At 46.0% G+C, this 14,646-nt stretch overlaps 1 protein-coding gene across 5 annotated transcripts in view; it reads left to right on the top strand.

The window, feature by feature from the left end:
- The window catches only part of ATP6V0A1 (ATPase H+ transporting V0 subunit a1), a 65,283-nt gene extending 56,531 nt beyond the window's left edge, over positions 1 to 8,752 (top strand). For all 5 annotated transcript variants that reach the window (XM_036758091.1, XM_036758089.1, XM_036758090.1 and 2 more), the window contains one exon: positions 7,020 to 8,752. In XM_036758091.1, the coding sequence (XP_036613986.1) occupies positions 7,020 to 7,113 (94 nt within the window). In that variant the 3' untranslated portion in view covers positions 7,114 to 8,752. The remainder of the gene's footprint in view (positions 1 to 7,019) is intronic.
- Positions 8,753 to 14,646: the final 5,894 nt, after the last annotated feature.

The following is a 14,646-nucleotide window of genomic DNA, read 5'->3' as shown; positions in this document are numbered from 1 at the left end:
ATTTTAGGTGTTTCACAAATGCCTGGCTCTCTAGGTTTCACCCTATAGACCAGCTCTTTTTTTCTATTAACATATTCTTCTGCAAATATAAGAAGTTGCCTTTGCAAGGAGTAGCTCCGAGTTAAATTGAGAGGAAACATTGCAGAAATGGCTGTCAGAAACTAGTCCCTCACTTGGCCCCTGCAGCTTATCTTGGTATTTGTGCTTTAATGTGGTTTTAGGAAGAAAGGGTAGTTTTGTGTTTTGTTTTATTTTGTTTTGTTTTTGTATAACAGAGCTTGTAACATTCTGACTCTTGGTAGATCTGGCTAGCCTAGCCCTTCCTCCTTTGGGTAGCAAAAAGAATACTGTTCAGTGGAATGGTCCAACTTCTGCCAGAGCATGGGAGCTCCTGTCTGTGCTGGTTCAAAGTCACGAGTCTGTCAGGAGACCTAGTCTTATCTATGCCACACTCTGGGTGACCCTAATTAGACCTGTCATTTCCCTCCCCTGGAGCACAGGTTTCAACTATTTGAAATGAGATTGTGGGGCTTAATGGTCACTAAGGTCTCTTCTGACAGTCCCATTCCATGGGGCCCCAGATCTGGGCTCTGACTCTCCCCAGAGGGCTCTGGCTAGTTCTGTACTTAAAGTAAAATTTAAAATCTTAGTCTGAGACCTTTTCTGTTCTAGGTAGGTAAGTTATCCTCTTCTCTTTGCTTTTAATCTGGTTTGGCCCTAGCTGAAGCTGTTGTCCTATATTCAGCTATTTATTTGTCTGCCGTGAGAGTGAGGAGTGAAGCGTGAGATGGGAAGCTCACTTTGATTTGGTTTGCCAGCTCATTCCTTTAAGAAAGTTTGGTCTGCTGTCTCTACAACACTCCCACCCTTTTCTGCTTTGGCTTCATTTTTTCCTCTCTCCTCCCTCATTCTCCTGTCCCTCCCCAGTCACCATCCCACCACTCTTCCATTTGGAATAAAACTACATCGTTCAAGAGCGGCAAATTATTTTTTAAATGCAGATCACCCCAGTTCTCAGCTTATCAGCTCTCTTCCCCGTCATACTTCCTTAGGCACTTGATATAGAAGGAACATCTGAGTAACCAGCATGTGGTGACTCACAGCAGCATGAGTCACATTTTCTCACCCTCCCTGGCTTCCTTCCCTTCTTATTCATTCCACTGTCTCTTTCGCCTCCTGGACTCAAGAAGCAATCACCTCCTCCCTTCAGGTTCTATCTAAAATGTCTGGCTGCTTCTTTTGCTTCAGTCATCACAGGGCCAAAAGAGTGCACAGTGAGCCTCTGCCTGGTGAAGCCAGGCACACATTTATTGGCTTTAGTAGCATTATTATTCTTACTTTTGTTTTAGTATGTTAGAACCGATTCCGGGTAGAGTGAAGTTTTAGATGGTAGTTGAGTCTCCTGGCTAGAAGGATTGGACCCATTCTGGTGCCCAGCTAAGGGACTAGATTTCAGGTTTTCTCTTACTCTCTTATGAACAAGCCTGAGAAAAGTTGCAAGCCCTGATGGAATCAAGTATTTTCAACTCATTGAGAAAACAGATCCCAGTTGTCAAAGTCAGGACATGGTATTTTGTGACCTCCAGGCTCAGTGTGAAAATTTCACGCTCTATGTGTTTCTGTCCCCTGGAAGTGTTGCATTTTCTCGGTAATCATTAACATGGCTTGATTTATCACAATATAAACCCCTGCAAGATATATGAGCATAATTTTCTGACATTAAAGATGTATATTTATGATATTTTTAATAATTCACAGTTACGTAGCCTGTGATAGCTTACTAGCCATCTCTGAGACAGAGATCATCAGGGTGAAAAGACTTGCCTGTGATTACAGAGCTAGTGAGAAAGTCAGGACTCAAATCCAGGTTATAGATTCCTAGACTAGAGCTGGGATGGGTCAGAAAGGTTGTCTGTTCCAACGATCTCTTTTTACTGTTGAAGAAACTCAGACCCAGAGAGGTTCATGATTCTACTCAATGTTGAACAAGCTAATAAGTGGCTGAAATTTGAACCCAGGCCCTCAGAGGCACTCTTTGTTTTGCTTTCTATGTTCCCTCCCCAAGAGACTATCTACCCTGTCTATCCTAGTCCCTGCTCTGGTGTTAGTGCCTAGATTTCTCCTGAGACCTTTCCAAAATGCTAGCTGATACATAAGGGGAAGAGGAAAACAAAACCAGAAACTTCCCTTTGCAACATTTCTTAAGAATCCAATTATTGCCCCTTCTGTCATTTTGTCCAGTCACTTAGTACCTTCTCCAGGAAATTTCCATTGGCTAGGTTGGAGAATCCCCTTCCTGTCTCTTCCACAAGAATACATGTTGTTGTGGGTCCTGTGCCCCTTTCCACTTCCCCCCCACCTCTCCACCTTGGATGTGTTTCAGCAACTTCATGGTATTCCTGGGATCTCCCAAGTTGAGATAGGATTCTGACTTGTGGCCATCTTGGAAGGGGCAAAGAACAGCTGCTTCTGCTGGGTATGGCTACAGAGATATTCCTGCTATGTTTCCTGACGTCCTACAGGGTAGGGTTTGTACCACTTGCAGTTCAGATCGTGTGTCCCAGTTTTGGCTCACAGGACTACCCTATTATGCAATTTCTGGGCCTGTTCAGTGACAGCAGGAAAAAGGAGAACTTTGATTCCTTGTCCTGTGAAGTTCATGGTCTGAGATTATTTCTCGAGGGGTGGGAGCCAGGAATCTGAAGGTTGCAGGAAGGCTTGTGCTAGGCAATAGGAGCCAGCACTGGTGTGCACCAGTATCTGAGACGCTCAGGGGGCTATTTCTGAGAGCCATCTGTTCTCCTATTTCATGAATACACCTTCCCCTTGAACTACAGTTTGTACTTTTTCTCTTTCCTTCTCCTTGCCTCCCATGCCTGCTGTCACATCTGTTAGCAAACATTTGGAATGATGTGAACCTTATTAACCAAAATCCATAATAATTCTTTCCTGTGAAGATGGTGTTTCATTAGAGAAAACTGAAATATGATTCAGAAATCTGAGTGCTGAGACTTAAACTGGCATTTTTTCCCCAGAAAGGTCATTATACAGGGTGTTCCTAAAGTCTGGACACATAGGAAAAATGCATATTTTCAAGAGATGAAATGAATGAAATTTTTGACATTTTATGTAATTGGAATATTAACAAATAACATCTTCAATATGATTTCCATCATTTGTGATGCAAAGGTTGATGCACTTTGCAAGATTCCCATGAACTCTATGCAGTAACTCCACATTTCTTATGTGTCCAGGCTTTAGGAACACCCTGTATATTGACCTTTTCATCTTGGGCATTTCTTTCTCCCTCCTTTTCCCCTTCCACCTCTCTTGTCTCTCCCACACACCCTCTGGTTGATGGGTAAGAGGAGTAATTTGAGGCTGATTTATTGTAAGTAAGCCAGTGATGGCCCTTGGGCTCCAAGAGACTGCTGAATAGATGTGGGAACAGTTTCCCAACATGATATTGGGGTTGGAACAGGGTCTAGAAGAGGGAGATTGTATTGAAGCTTAACCTGGGAAGGGAAGGATATTTTCTCAACATATGGGTCATGAACACAGAAAACCCACGTTCCACACCCAGAAAGAGTAGTACAGTACTGGAGGACTTGCTAGAACGAATACCTTCACCTGCCCTATCTGGGGCCTTAGAGGGGACCCACTTTTCTCCTGCTCAAGAACATGCTATTTCCTGTGCTATCCCAGTTATAAGTGTGATTACAGTCCAGCTGAGTCCCGCATATTGACATACACCGAGGGCTGAAGCCTAGGAAGAGTTGGCAGAGAGACACGATGAACTTCCTCAGGTCCTCCTGCAACTACAGTCAGAATTCCTGGTAGAAATTTAGAGAGGTGGGAGTGGTCAAAGTGAGCCCCACAGAGCAGTTTGTAGCATGTCCCTGGCTGGTGGAAAAACTGACTAGGCAGCAAGCCATGGCCTTACCCCACCCAGTCCCAGAGGACTTTGTGTTTGTTCTTTCTCAGGAAGTGCATGTTTCCCTCTCAGGAGAAGGACAGAGCTTTCAGCTCTGTGCTATGGAGCACAGGGTGGTGGGGCAGGGAAGTGAAGTCAGGCTGGCCCCAGGCCCAGCTGCTTCCTTTTAAGATCCTCATTATGATTTCTGAACTAAGGGAAATATTCTCCCAGCCTCCTGATGCCAGAATTAGGCCCTTGGTCTGGGGGCTCCTTTACTCCAGGCTACATAACCCTAGTGATCCACTAATGCATAAATGTAAACTGAGTGTCCAGCCTACTTTTTCTCTTGGCATTGGAAGGCAGCACAGCAGACCCCAAGCTGCCTTCCGGCCACTGCCCATGTTGTTTCTGGCCTGGAACAGCTTGTGTCCAGGATGGGGGGTGGGCCACTGTGGGGTTGGCGGTGGGGGGTGGGGTGGGAAGGGGGGCGTACGTGGGTTCTTCTGTACCACCAGTAGGACTACTCATCCATCATCTCTCACCATTGTGTATATATGAATACTTTACATGTCGTCCAAGCCTTTTAGCTTCTGGCCTTTCCCTCTTAAGCTGCAATCTCTAATTTATTATCCTATTCTTTGCTGAGTCCAAAATGAAAGATATTACCCTGCTCTGTGGGTGAAACAACAGCATGAAGGCATGTGGAGGGTGGCATACAGAAGAGGTACCAGAATGGGGGGCGGGGGGAAGGAAGACCTCTTACAGCCAAGCCATTGTTTCACTCATGTATTACAGCTTTAGAAGTGTTTGTATTTGATTAAGGCAGAGTTCATGTTAGTTCACTGGGGATAGTAGCACCTCCTGAAGATCGATGTTTGCCCCCAAAGGCAGTGATGTGACTAGTCCAATGCCTAATCAAGTGAAGAGGAACTCAGTCCAAGCTGCTTATAGGAAAATTCTGTGACTTCCTGGGAGTATTTGGGACCCTGGCAGAGCCTTTGTGGAATGTAGGGGGAAGGTAACACACTCTCTCACATGGAAAATTCTACTCTTCTACCCAGGAAGCCTGGCCTTACAAGCTCAGCAACCTCAGCAGCCTCATAGGGTACAAAGAAAGTACAACCAAGGAAAAACCTTCTTCCATCTCTTCACCCACCTCTGTTTTCTCATAGCTTTTCTGGGATTTCAGTGGGGGAATCCCTGGGTTAGGGTTAGGGGATGATTCCTTGTGTTTGACAGGGTCTCAAATAAGTTCCTATAAAGGAATTCATCTCAGTGTCATTCCCCAACCCCAACCCATAGGTTCCTGAACCCCTGGGTTTGAATTCTCAGATGGAAAATATTCCTCAGGAGCTGCACATGCCTCTTTCTCTCTCTCTCTTTTTTTTTTCACTCTGAATCACAGATTTTTCTGTCCATATTTGGCTATTGTTTGGTGGCTGGGCAGTTGTCCAGGGTCATACTCTTAAGATAGAGTTTATAAGGAGCAGAAACAGCCAAACAGCTTCCATATCACTCTGGTTACAGAAGAAAAGGGCCTCCTCTCTACCTCCCTTTGAGTTTCAAACTAGCCTCAGGGACACTTCCATGAACAGAGAGGCCAAGCAGCTTGGAAAGGGAGTTGAAGTTCTGTTTTTCCCCTTAGTCCCCAAGAGAAGAATTCCTGCTCACAAGATGTTTTTGTGGTCTGAGAATGTTTTTGCCATTGCTTTAAGAATACTTCCCTTCCTCACCTCCCCCATTTCCTGGGAATAATCACATTTCAATAGAAAATCTCCATTGCAGCTCTAGCAAAAAAACCACTACTTCTCCAATGGCGTTTGTTGAGTGCTCCCCTGTGATGGCTCAGATGTGTCATTGTCAAGCCCCTGCCTTTATTCCGGAAGGCAGAGGCCTTTCTCTGCCCCCGGCCCCCTAACCTCCAAGCACCACTTGTCCTAGGAAGGGCTCCATGAGGCTTCAGTGAGGCAAATACACATGGAGAGGCTCCTGGATCCTGACTATAGTGTTAGGCTGTGGGTAAAAATGTCATTTTTTAAGCCTAAATGAGGGGATAGTGGTTCTGGGTGTGTCCATGGGACCTTTTTTAAAAAAAAAACCTCAGCAGAAATATTTCACTTTAAAAAAAATAACTTTTTAATAAAGCATCTTTTACATATGGAATTATACAAAGAGAATTGCATAGACACAAATCCAGCCCTCGGGGAGTGTGTGGTCTAAATTAGGTGTGCTGCTGCTGGCAAAAAGGGACCTGAGAAGACATCTAGCCCAGCTGCATCAAACTCAAAGAGAAACTGAACCCTGGAGGCTGCATATTGACTTAGAAAACAACAAATTTACATTATCTTTGTTGTTTCTTTTACTTCGTAAAACATTTCCCAGTCACATTTTCATCTAGTTCAGGCTGCCCTGAAGTTTGATAGCTAACTTAGCCCAATTCCCCCCTCATTTCATTGATAAGGAAACCAAGACCCAGAGTGGTTGACTCCAGAGGCAAGGCAAGAACACTCACTGATATCAGGCTAGGGAGTAAAATATTAACCACAAATGTATGCCAGGGTATGTGGGATACAGACAAGTAACAGTGTGTCCTTGAGGACAGTGGAGGTGGGGGGCGCATAGCCAAAGAAAAAGCAGCATAGTGTGGGACAAAGAGCATTGGACTGGATACAAATCATAGCTTTCACACTTAGTAGTGTATGGCTTTGGACAAGTCACTTTCTTCCCTGTAGGCCTTAATTTCTTCCTCTGCGAGATGAAGAGGCTTGACAAACACTCAGAGGTCCTTCTGACTCTCAGGACATTCTGTGTTTCTGGGAGTCCCAAGGCCAGGAAAGTCAGATGTTAGCTGATTAAGCTGGGAAGGATTTCTTGGTGATAAGATTGTGAGACTGACCCCAAGGGACTGTTTCCTGGGATGGGGTTTATCAGAACCTGAGTTGTAAGGCTCCTTAGAGGCCCAACCTAACCCATAACTATAGCATCTTTGATGAATGGTTATCTAGCCTCTGCTTGAAAACCTACCTCCCAAAGCAACCCATTCCTCTCAAACTGTGGAGTACCATGTATTGATAAACTGTATTCTCTATCCTCCTTTCCCCAGGGTTGAGTTCCAGAATAAGTTCTACACTGGGTCTGGCTTCCAGTTCCTCCCCTTCTCCTTTGACTACATTCGTGAAGGAAAGTTCGAAGAGTGACCAGTGGTCCAGGCTGGCCCAGTACAACCCATACCCCTACTGTGATAATTCACTCTTCCCTCCAGCCCATGTTTGCTGTAATCCCTGAGGCCTGGCTACCACTGAACCTCTCTAGACATCTGTGGAAGTCATGTAGACTGTTACTGCTACCTTGTCCTGTCCCTGGTCCCCACAGCTTCGTGTTCTGTGACGAGCTTGAGCAGCGCAGCAGTGATTCTGATGTAGCCACCGACCAGAGAGCAAGATACCTTCCCATTAGATGTTATAGAGGCCAGGGGGAAGACCTCTCCCTCTCTTTCCCCAATCTATGGTTCACTACCCTTCTCACATTTGCACCCAAGCAGCAACAGGTGTTTGGGGGAGTTCTTCCCCTCTTGTTAGACAAGGGAAACAATAGCACCCCACTCCTGATGTGTGTGCCCCATACCTCTAGCAAGAATTATTGGGGGAATTCCCAAATCTCTCTCTTCAGGAAGGAGGAACTTAAACTCAACAACAGATCTTGGAAGGTAGAGATTTGTACCTCCTTCCCTGTGCCCTTCAACCATGAACCTTTGCAAGTTTTGTTGCAATCTGGAGTTCAATTGGAGCAGAAAGAAGGTGGAAGTGACCTGAGCCTAGGACCAGGAACTCCTCCCTCTTTACTCTTCAAAACCCATGTGTTCTAAGGAGGTTTCCTTATTTGAGATTTCTAACTACTTAATCCCTCCCATATATCGAAAGTGCAGAAAAGGAGTTACCACACCAAGAGTCCATAGGGATTTCCCTCTCCTAGCTAACATTTATCCTCCCCCCCCACTTTCCATGCCTTTCACAACTCCTCTGTCCCCCATCTCTTTACTGGTTTGGGAGGAGTGAGGACAGTGAACACTTTTGCACTGAGACATCTTATTTGGAACAGAACAGGAGAGCCCAAAGATCCTGACCCCTTCCCTCCACAATCATGCTGTTTTGGTATGGACTATGGCCACCCACAATGATTCTCCTTGTGAGACTAGTGGGCCTCCCTTGTTTTTCAGAGCTCTTCCCACCCTCAAACTTATTTTTCAGAAATAGCTATAGTTGGGCATGGGAAGTGGTGCAGGGAAGAGCAGCTTCACCTGCACCCATGTTGCTAAATGGAGATCAGTGAACTGTACTTCTGGAGGTTACACTTCACCTTGACCTACACTGGACCATCAGGTTTATGGCCCTTTAATCATGTGTTGGCACAATGGCCCCAATAGCCATGACAGTTGTAGCAAAATTGGCATCTGTCCCCACACATGTCCTTATCACTCCTGGCCTTTACAAATGAATCAGTATGGGAATTCCTCTGACCACTGCCCTCTCAGGCAGTGAGAGGGTATCTGAGTCTGTCTGGGACATGTGAGCACAACTCTAAAGGAAGGTGGTTGGGCTGGCATTGGAGAATGAGGATGGGGGGAAGCTTGGTTCCCTGTGTGATGGCTGCTTCGACCTGCCTCAATTCCTTGTGCATGGTGCTCCCCTGCTCACCCTGACCCTTGTTTACATGACCTTTGCTGTGCATTTACAGTAGAGTTTGTTTAAAATGGAGTCACTGAAGAGGAAGTCCTGTGCAAGGGCCCTCTGCAAACATGCCTGTGCTGAATAAAGTGTGTTTAGTTTCACTCCAAAAGCTGCTTCTGTCCCTCTTTCTCAGCACCTTAGGTCAGATCACCTTGGCTCCCTCTCCCCTGCTTCTGACCATTTCTACCCATTCCCCTTTTATTGTTCTCATTCTGCCTGCCCAAAGACGACAGCTAGAGTGACCCTAGTCGGAGTTTATTAGTTTGTGAAATTCTCACCTTATCTCACATTTCCCTGGCACTTTCCCTTTCCAAGGAGCCCAGGGCAGCATTGCAAACTCCATCCATAGGGGTCTGGCAACCCTCATCTTCCCCTCTCCCAGTCATGGAAAGAGAAGTATCTTGTCTATGGACTTGGCACTAGCCTTCCTTTCCCCCCTTCTTGAAGGCCCTGTCCTCCAGGGGCCAGGCACTAGGCAGCTGGGCTATTTCTGGCTCTGTCGCCCCAGCTTTTATAATGGAGTAAAAGTTCAGCTCCATCTCTGAGGCAGTTAGGCAATATGTGAGGCCCTCTGGTAGGCAGGCAGAAGAGAAGAATTTAGGTAGGTCATGTTCTTCCTCAAACTCCTTGCTGTTCTTACCCTTGCATTTTTCTCTCAAAAAGCCAAACAACAGAAGGAATGCAGGGTTGAAGCAGCCTATACTCGTGGAGGGGGGAAGTTAGGCCTCTCCGTTTCATCTGGTCCCTGACCACCCACCACTCCCCCAGAAGTCGACTAAGACGTCAGAGGATCTGGAGCTCAGCCTGTTTGGGAGAGAGAAGCTCCCTCTCCCAGCCTAATGGGAGGGGAGCTGGTTGAGATAAAAGGCTTGGCTTGTTTCCAGACTGAGCCAAAATCAGGAATCCAAGGCATTGGGCTGGTTCTGAGAATAAGGGTAGGAGTGGAGGACCAGCTAGCTGCTGCCAAGGGGATTTTTCTAAAGCATAGGCCTGACCCTGTCATGCCCCTCCTCAGTGAGGTCCCTATTACTTCCAGGATCAACTATAAACTCCTCCACTTAACACCTGAAGCTCTTCATAACATGGCCTAATATTACTTTTATAGTCTTCCACTAGGCTCCCCTCCATGCACTCTCTTAGCTACATGGCCTTTATTTGACATTTCTCAAACATGACACTGCCTCCCAACTCAGTGCTTTTCCATCAGCTGTCCTCAATGAATGAGTCTCCTTCCTCACCTCCATCTCTTAAGTTCCCAGTTTTCCTTCAGGATACATCAACCCCCACTTTTCACAGTAGGTAGGCCTTTCCTGATCCTCCCACTTGCTAAGGGTTTCCCCTCTTAGATAACCTTCCATTGATTCTGCCTGCAGTTTATATGCACCTAATTATTTACAAGTCTCCATCATCAGACTTTGAATTCCTTGAGGGCTGCTTTTGGGGCCCCCTCCCCTTGGAAGCAATTGGAGGTAAGTGACTTCCCAGGGTCACACAGCTACTAAGTGTCTGAGGCTGGACTTGACTCCCAAGGCCAGTGCTCTATTCACAAGGTACTCTGCTCCCTACTTTTGCCTTTATATTCCCAGCAGTTAGCACTGTACCTGGCACATAGTAAGCTCAGGTTGATTGGTGGGCGAGTGGGTTCTCACAAGCATAATCAAGTACGAGCAGGGATGGAGTCTTCTCTGGGACTTGCATCAAGTTCCTTCCTAAGGACTGTCTCAGATCCTTATTCTGTTGACTTTCCCAACCCCTCTTAATTGCAGTACCTTCCTTCTCGATTATTTCCTATTTATCCTACATATAGCCAGTTTCTACACGTTCTCTCGCCATCTCCCCAGTTAGGTTGTGAGATCCTTGAGGTCAGGAACTGTCTTGCCTCTTTTCATATCCCCAGCTCTTAGCACAATGCCTGACACACAGCAGGTGCTTAATCAGTGTGTATTGACTGACTAGCTTCACAAACCTGAAAAGTGTGCCCTACTCAGTGCCACTCTGACCCAAGGCTGAGTTCGGTTCCTGACCCATGCAATCTGGAAGAAGTCCCACGAGCCCCTATGAGAGATCGGTGTACACAGCTGCTGTTCATCCGCAGTACTGTCTCCAGGCCCCTTCAGTTCTTCCTTCTCCCATGCCCACCTCTTAACATGCACTTTCGGAGCTCCTGCTAATTCTGACTATCCAGGAGAGCTTTTAGTGGAGAAAACTGGGACAAAGGACCTCAGTCCCTGTATTGCAGGAGGGAAGAAGAACCCCAGTGATCATACTGGCCACCTCTGTCTTTCAGGATGGGAATGGACCAGGGGTGAGGAATCTTCAGCCTCGAGGCCACATGGGGCCTTCCAGGTGCTTGGGTGTGGCCTTTTGACCGAGTCCAAGTTTTACAGAATAAATCCTTTCATTAAGGGGATTTGTTCTATGAAGTTTGGATTTAGTCAAAGGGCTGCACTTGAGGACCTAGAGGGCCACATTTGGCCTTGAGACTGCAGGTTCTCTACCTACCCCTGGTGGACTTTCGGGGAGGAGCATTGGCTCCCTGAGCCCTCTGGGCTCTGCTAGTCCCAGCTAATTGAATCTCTACAATAAGGTTGCACTGCTCTCTGGTGGCCAAACTAAGAAATGTTACTTCCCTCAAGAAAGATGGAGCAATCAGAGCTGAACTGGGAATTTTGAAATGGGGAGTGAAAGGAATAGGGAGGTGGAATCTGGTTTTAGAGGCCAGGATTGTGTGGGTGAGAGGGTGTTGGTGTGATGAACAAAGCTTTAGACTTGCAATCAAAAGACCTCAGTTCGACAACCAACTTTGCTTTTTAATAACAGTATGACTATGGCTTACCTGAACCTGTTTCCTCATCTGTGGAATGGGGATAATGCTTGCACACTTCAGCTTGTAGGGCTGAGAGCATCAAATGGGGTACATTAAAGTGTACCATTGAGATGGTTCTAAAGTGGAACACTAAGGACCCAGGAATTGGGATGTGGGGAGGAATCTCTGCAGACTCTTGGTTTATATCTACCACTACCCCTAGGCGCCTATGTTTCTATTCTAAAGACCCTGAAGCCCCTGTTTTTCCACTCCAGTCTTGTGAATGGGGTTAATACAAAGGAGGGGCACTCAGGGCAGATATTACAGAGGGCTATTTTGTGGAGGGCAGGTCAGAGCCCTATAAGACTATTGGGATGGGGGGAATCATGGGATTTGGGAAGCCTGAATCCAGGACTTGCCTAAAGAGCCTGGTTTACTCCAGTCATTCCAGAAGCATGTGGTTTAGTAGAAGCAGCAAACAGTAGTAGACAGCACAGGATAGAGTGATTTCCATCAAAGTCCTGGTCCTGGGTCCTTTACCTGCATGACAGTCCCTTTTTACTCAGCTAGACAGCAGCCTTTGCACTGCTCTCCTGCCTAAGACCTCCAGCTTATTTATTCCTCCTGGCCAGGACTTATTGGGAAAATCTACCTCTGACCTCACCCATCCACCCAAAGGACCCAGATTCCTTTCTTGATGAACCTATGTGGATCGATGAATCCAGTCCAGAGTCAAGTAAAGTCAATGAGCATTGATTAAGCACCTACTATGAAGAAGGCACTATTCTAGGCATTGGTGATATATAAACAAAGGGGAAAAACAGTCCCTGCCCTCAAGGAGCTTCCATTCTAAGAGAAGAAAACATGCAAACAAATATGTACCAATGAGATATACATAGAATAAATTGGAAATAATCTCAGAGGTCTTCAAAGAAGTGCTTATCATTAGAGAGGATCCTTATTCCAATACAGGTTGGACTAGATGGTGAGAGGAAACTTCCAACTCTGAGATTGTGTGAGAGTGTGTGTGTGTGTGTGTATTTCAATTCTAGTTCTACTATTTACTCCATGCCTGGCCTGGCCTGGCCTGCATTGTCTGTAAGCTATTCCAGTTCTAAATTTTATTGTTAGTCCCAATTTCAGAGGTGAGACCACTGAAGCTCAAACAGGTTAAGCAAATCAGTGACATGGCTGGTCTCCCTACCTCACATGAAGTGTTTTCTCTCCTCCTCAAAGCTGCTGCACAGCCCCAAATATTTGTTGTAGGCCTTCTTATGGGCAAGGCACAATGTTAGATGTTAAGGATTACAAATAGAAAATAAGACACAGTCTCTGTTCTGGTCTCAAAGCATTTACGGGGGGTAAAAGAGACAGAAGGGGATTTTTATTTTTATTCTTTGCACCCTCATTTGGCACTGACTGGCATGTGGAGGATGTTTAAAGAATGTTTCAGGACTGATTGATGATCATGCTGAGCCATGGATCTTCCTCACCTTTGTCACCTTTGCTCCTATGCACAAGTTGCGGGATGATGGTGGAGAAAATCACACAACTGTTGTGACCATGTTCACTACAAATTTATGTTAAACAACCTCACCGGGGCCCTCACTGCTGCTAGGCAATCCTATTGTACCTCCCTTGTCCCACTCTCCATAGAAGTTTTTCCAAACTATTTCATCCCTCCTCAAACCTCCCACGGATCTCCCTTTGCCCACTCTCTCAGCTGAGAACTTTGCCTCATATTTTACAAAAAAAAAAAATTAAGGCCATTTGCCATGAGCTCCCTCTTCCTCATCTCTTTTCATTCAGGTACCTCCTGCCACCTCCTTCACCCCTGTCTCACTTAATGGAATAGTCTTACTCCTTACCAAGGTTAACCCCTCTACTTGTTCAAGTGATCCTATTCCATCTCCTCCTTCTGTCATCCCCACTCCTTCACTTGTTTTCAGTCTTTCCCATCTCTATTGGCTCATTTTCTACAGCCACCAAATATGCCTGAGCAGCTAGGTAGTGCCATGGATAGAGTGCCAGGCCTGGGGTCAGGAAGACCTCAATTCAAATCCAGCCTCAGACACTTACTAGCTGTGCGACCCTGAGCAAGTTACTTACGTGTTTGCCCCAGTTTTCTCATCTGTAAAATGAGCTGGAGAAGGAAATGGCAAACTGCTTCAGTATCTCTGCCCAAAAAAACCCCAAATAGGGTCATGAAGAGTTGGACATGACTGAAATGACTGCACAACAAATATTCCCATGTCTCTTCCATCCTGAAAAAAAGTCCTCACTTGACCTTCCCATCCCTGCTAACTACTGTCCCCTATCTTTTCTGCTCTTTGTAGCTAAAATCCTCAAAAAGACTGTTTAAAATAGGTACCTCCACTTTCTCTCTACTCACTCTCTTCTTAACTCCCTCCAATTTGGCTTCTGACCTTGTCATTCCACCAAAACTGCTCTCTCCAAAGTTATTAATCATCTCCCTATTGGCAAATCTAATGGCCTTTTCTCAATGCTTATTCTCCCTGACTTCTGTATAGCCTTCGACACTATTGATCATTCTCTCCTCCTTGGTATTCTCTTCCCTCTAGGAAGAGGGACAGACATCATCTCTCCTACCTATCTGACCACTCCTTCTCTGTCTCCTTTGCTGAATCCTCTTTCCAGATTACCCAGATTGCCCTCTAACCATAGGTGCACCTCAGGATTCTGTCCTGGGCCCTCTCCCTCTATATTACTTCCCATGGTGATTGCATCAGTTCCCATGGATTTAATTACCATCTCTCTGCTGATAATTCTCAAATCTGCTCCAATCTTTCTGCTGACCTCCAATCTTGTATCTCCCATTGCCTTTCAGATATCTTCATCTCTACTTCCAGTAGACATCTTAAACTCAATATGCCTAAAAGAGAACTCATTATCTTTCCCTCCCAAACCCTCCCTCTTCCACCCCCTACCGTCCTTATTACTCTGGAGGGCAATACCATCCTCCCAGTCGCTCAGGCTGGACACCTGCCTCCCCATTTCTAAGCTGTTGCCAAGGCTATTGATTTTACCTTTGCAACATCTCTGGAATACAGCCCCTTCCCTCCTGACACTGCCATCACTCTAGTGCAGGCCCTCATCACCTCGTGCCTTGATTATTGCAATAGCCTGCTGATGGGTCTGCCTGTCTCAAGTCTCCCTACTCCCAACTATTCTCCATT

This window comes from Trichosurus vulpecula, chromosome 4 (genome assembly GCF_011100635.1).
Source record: "Trichosurus vulpecula isolate mTriVul1 chromosome 4, mTriVul1.pri, whole genome shotgun sequence".
In the NCBI taxonomy this organism is placed as follows: domain Eukaryota; kingdom Metazoa; phylum Chordata; class Mammalia; order Diprotodontia; family Phalangeridae; genus Trichosurus; species Trichosurus vulpecula.
This window is presented reverse-complemented; position numbering and strand designations above follow the sequence as displayed.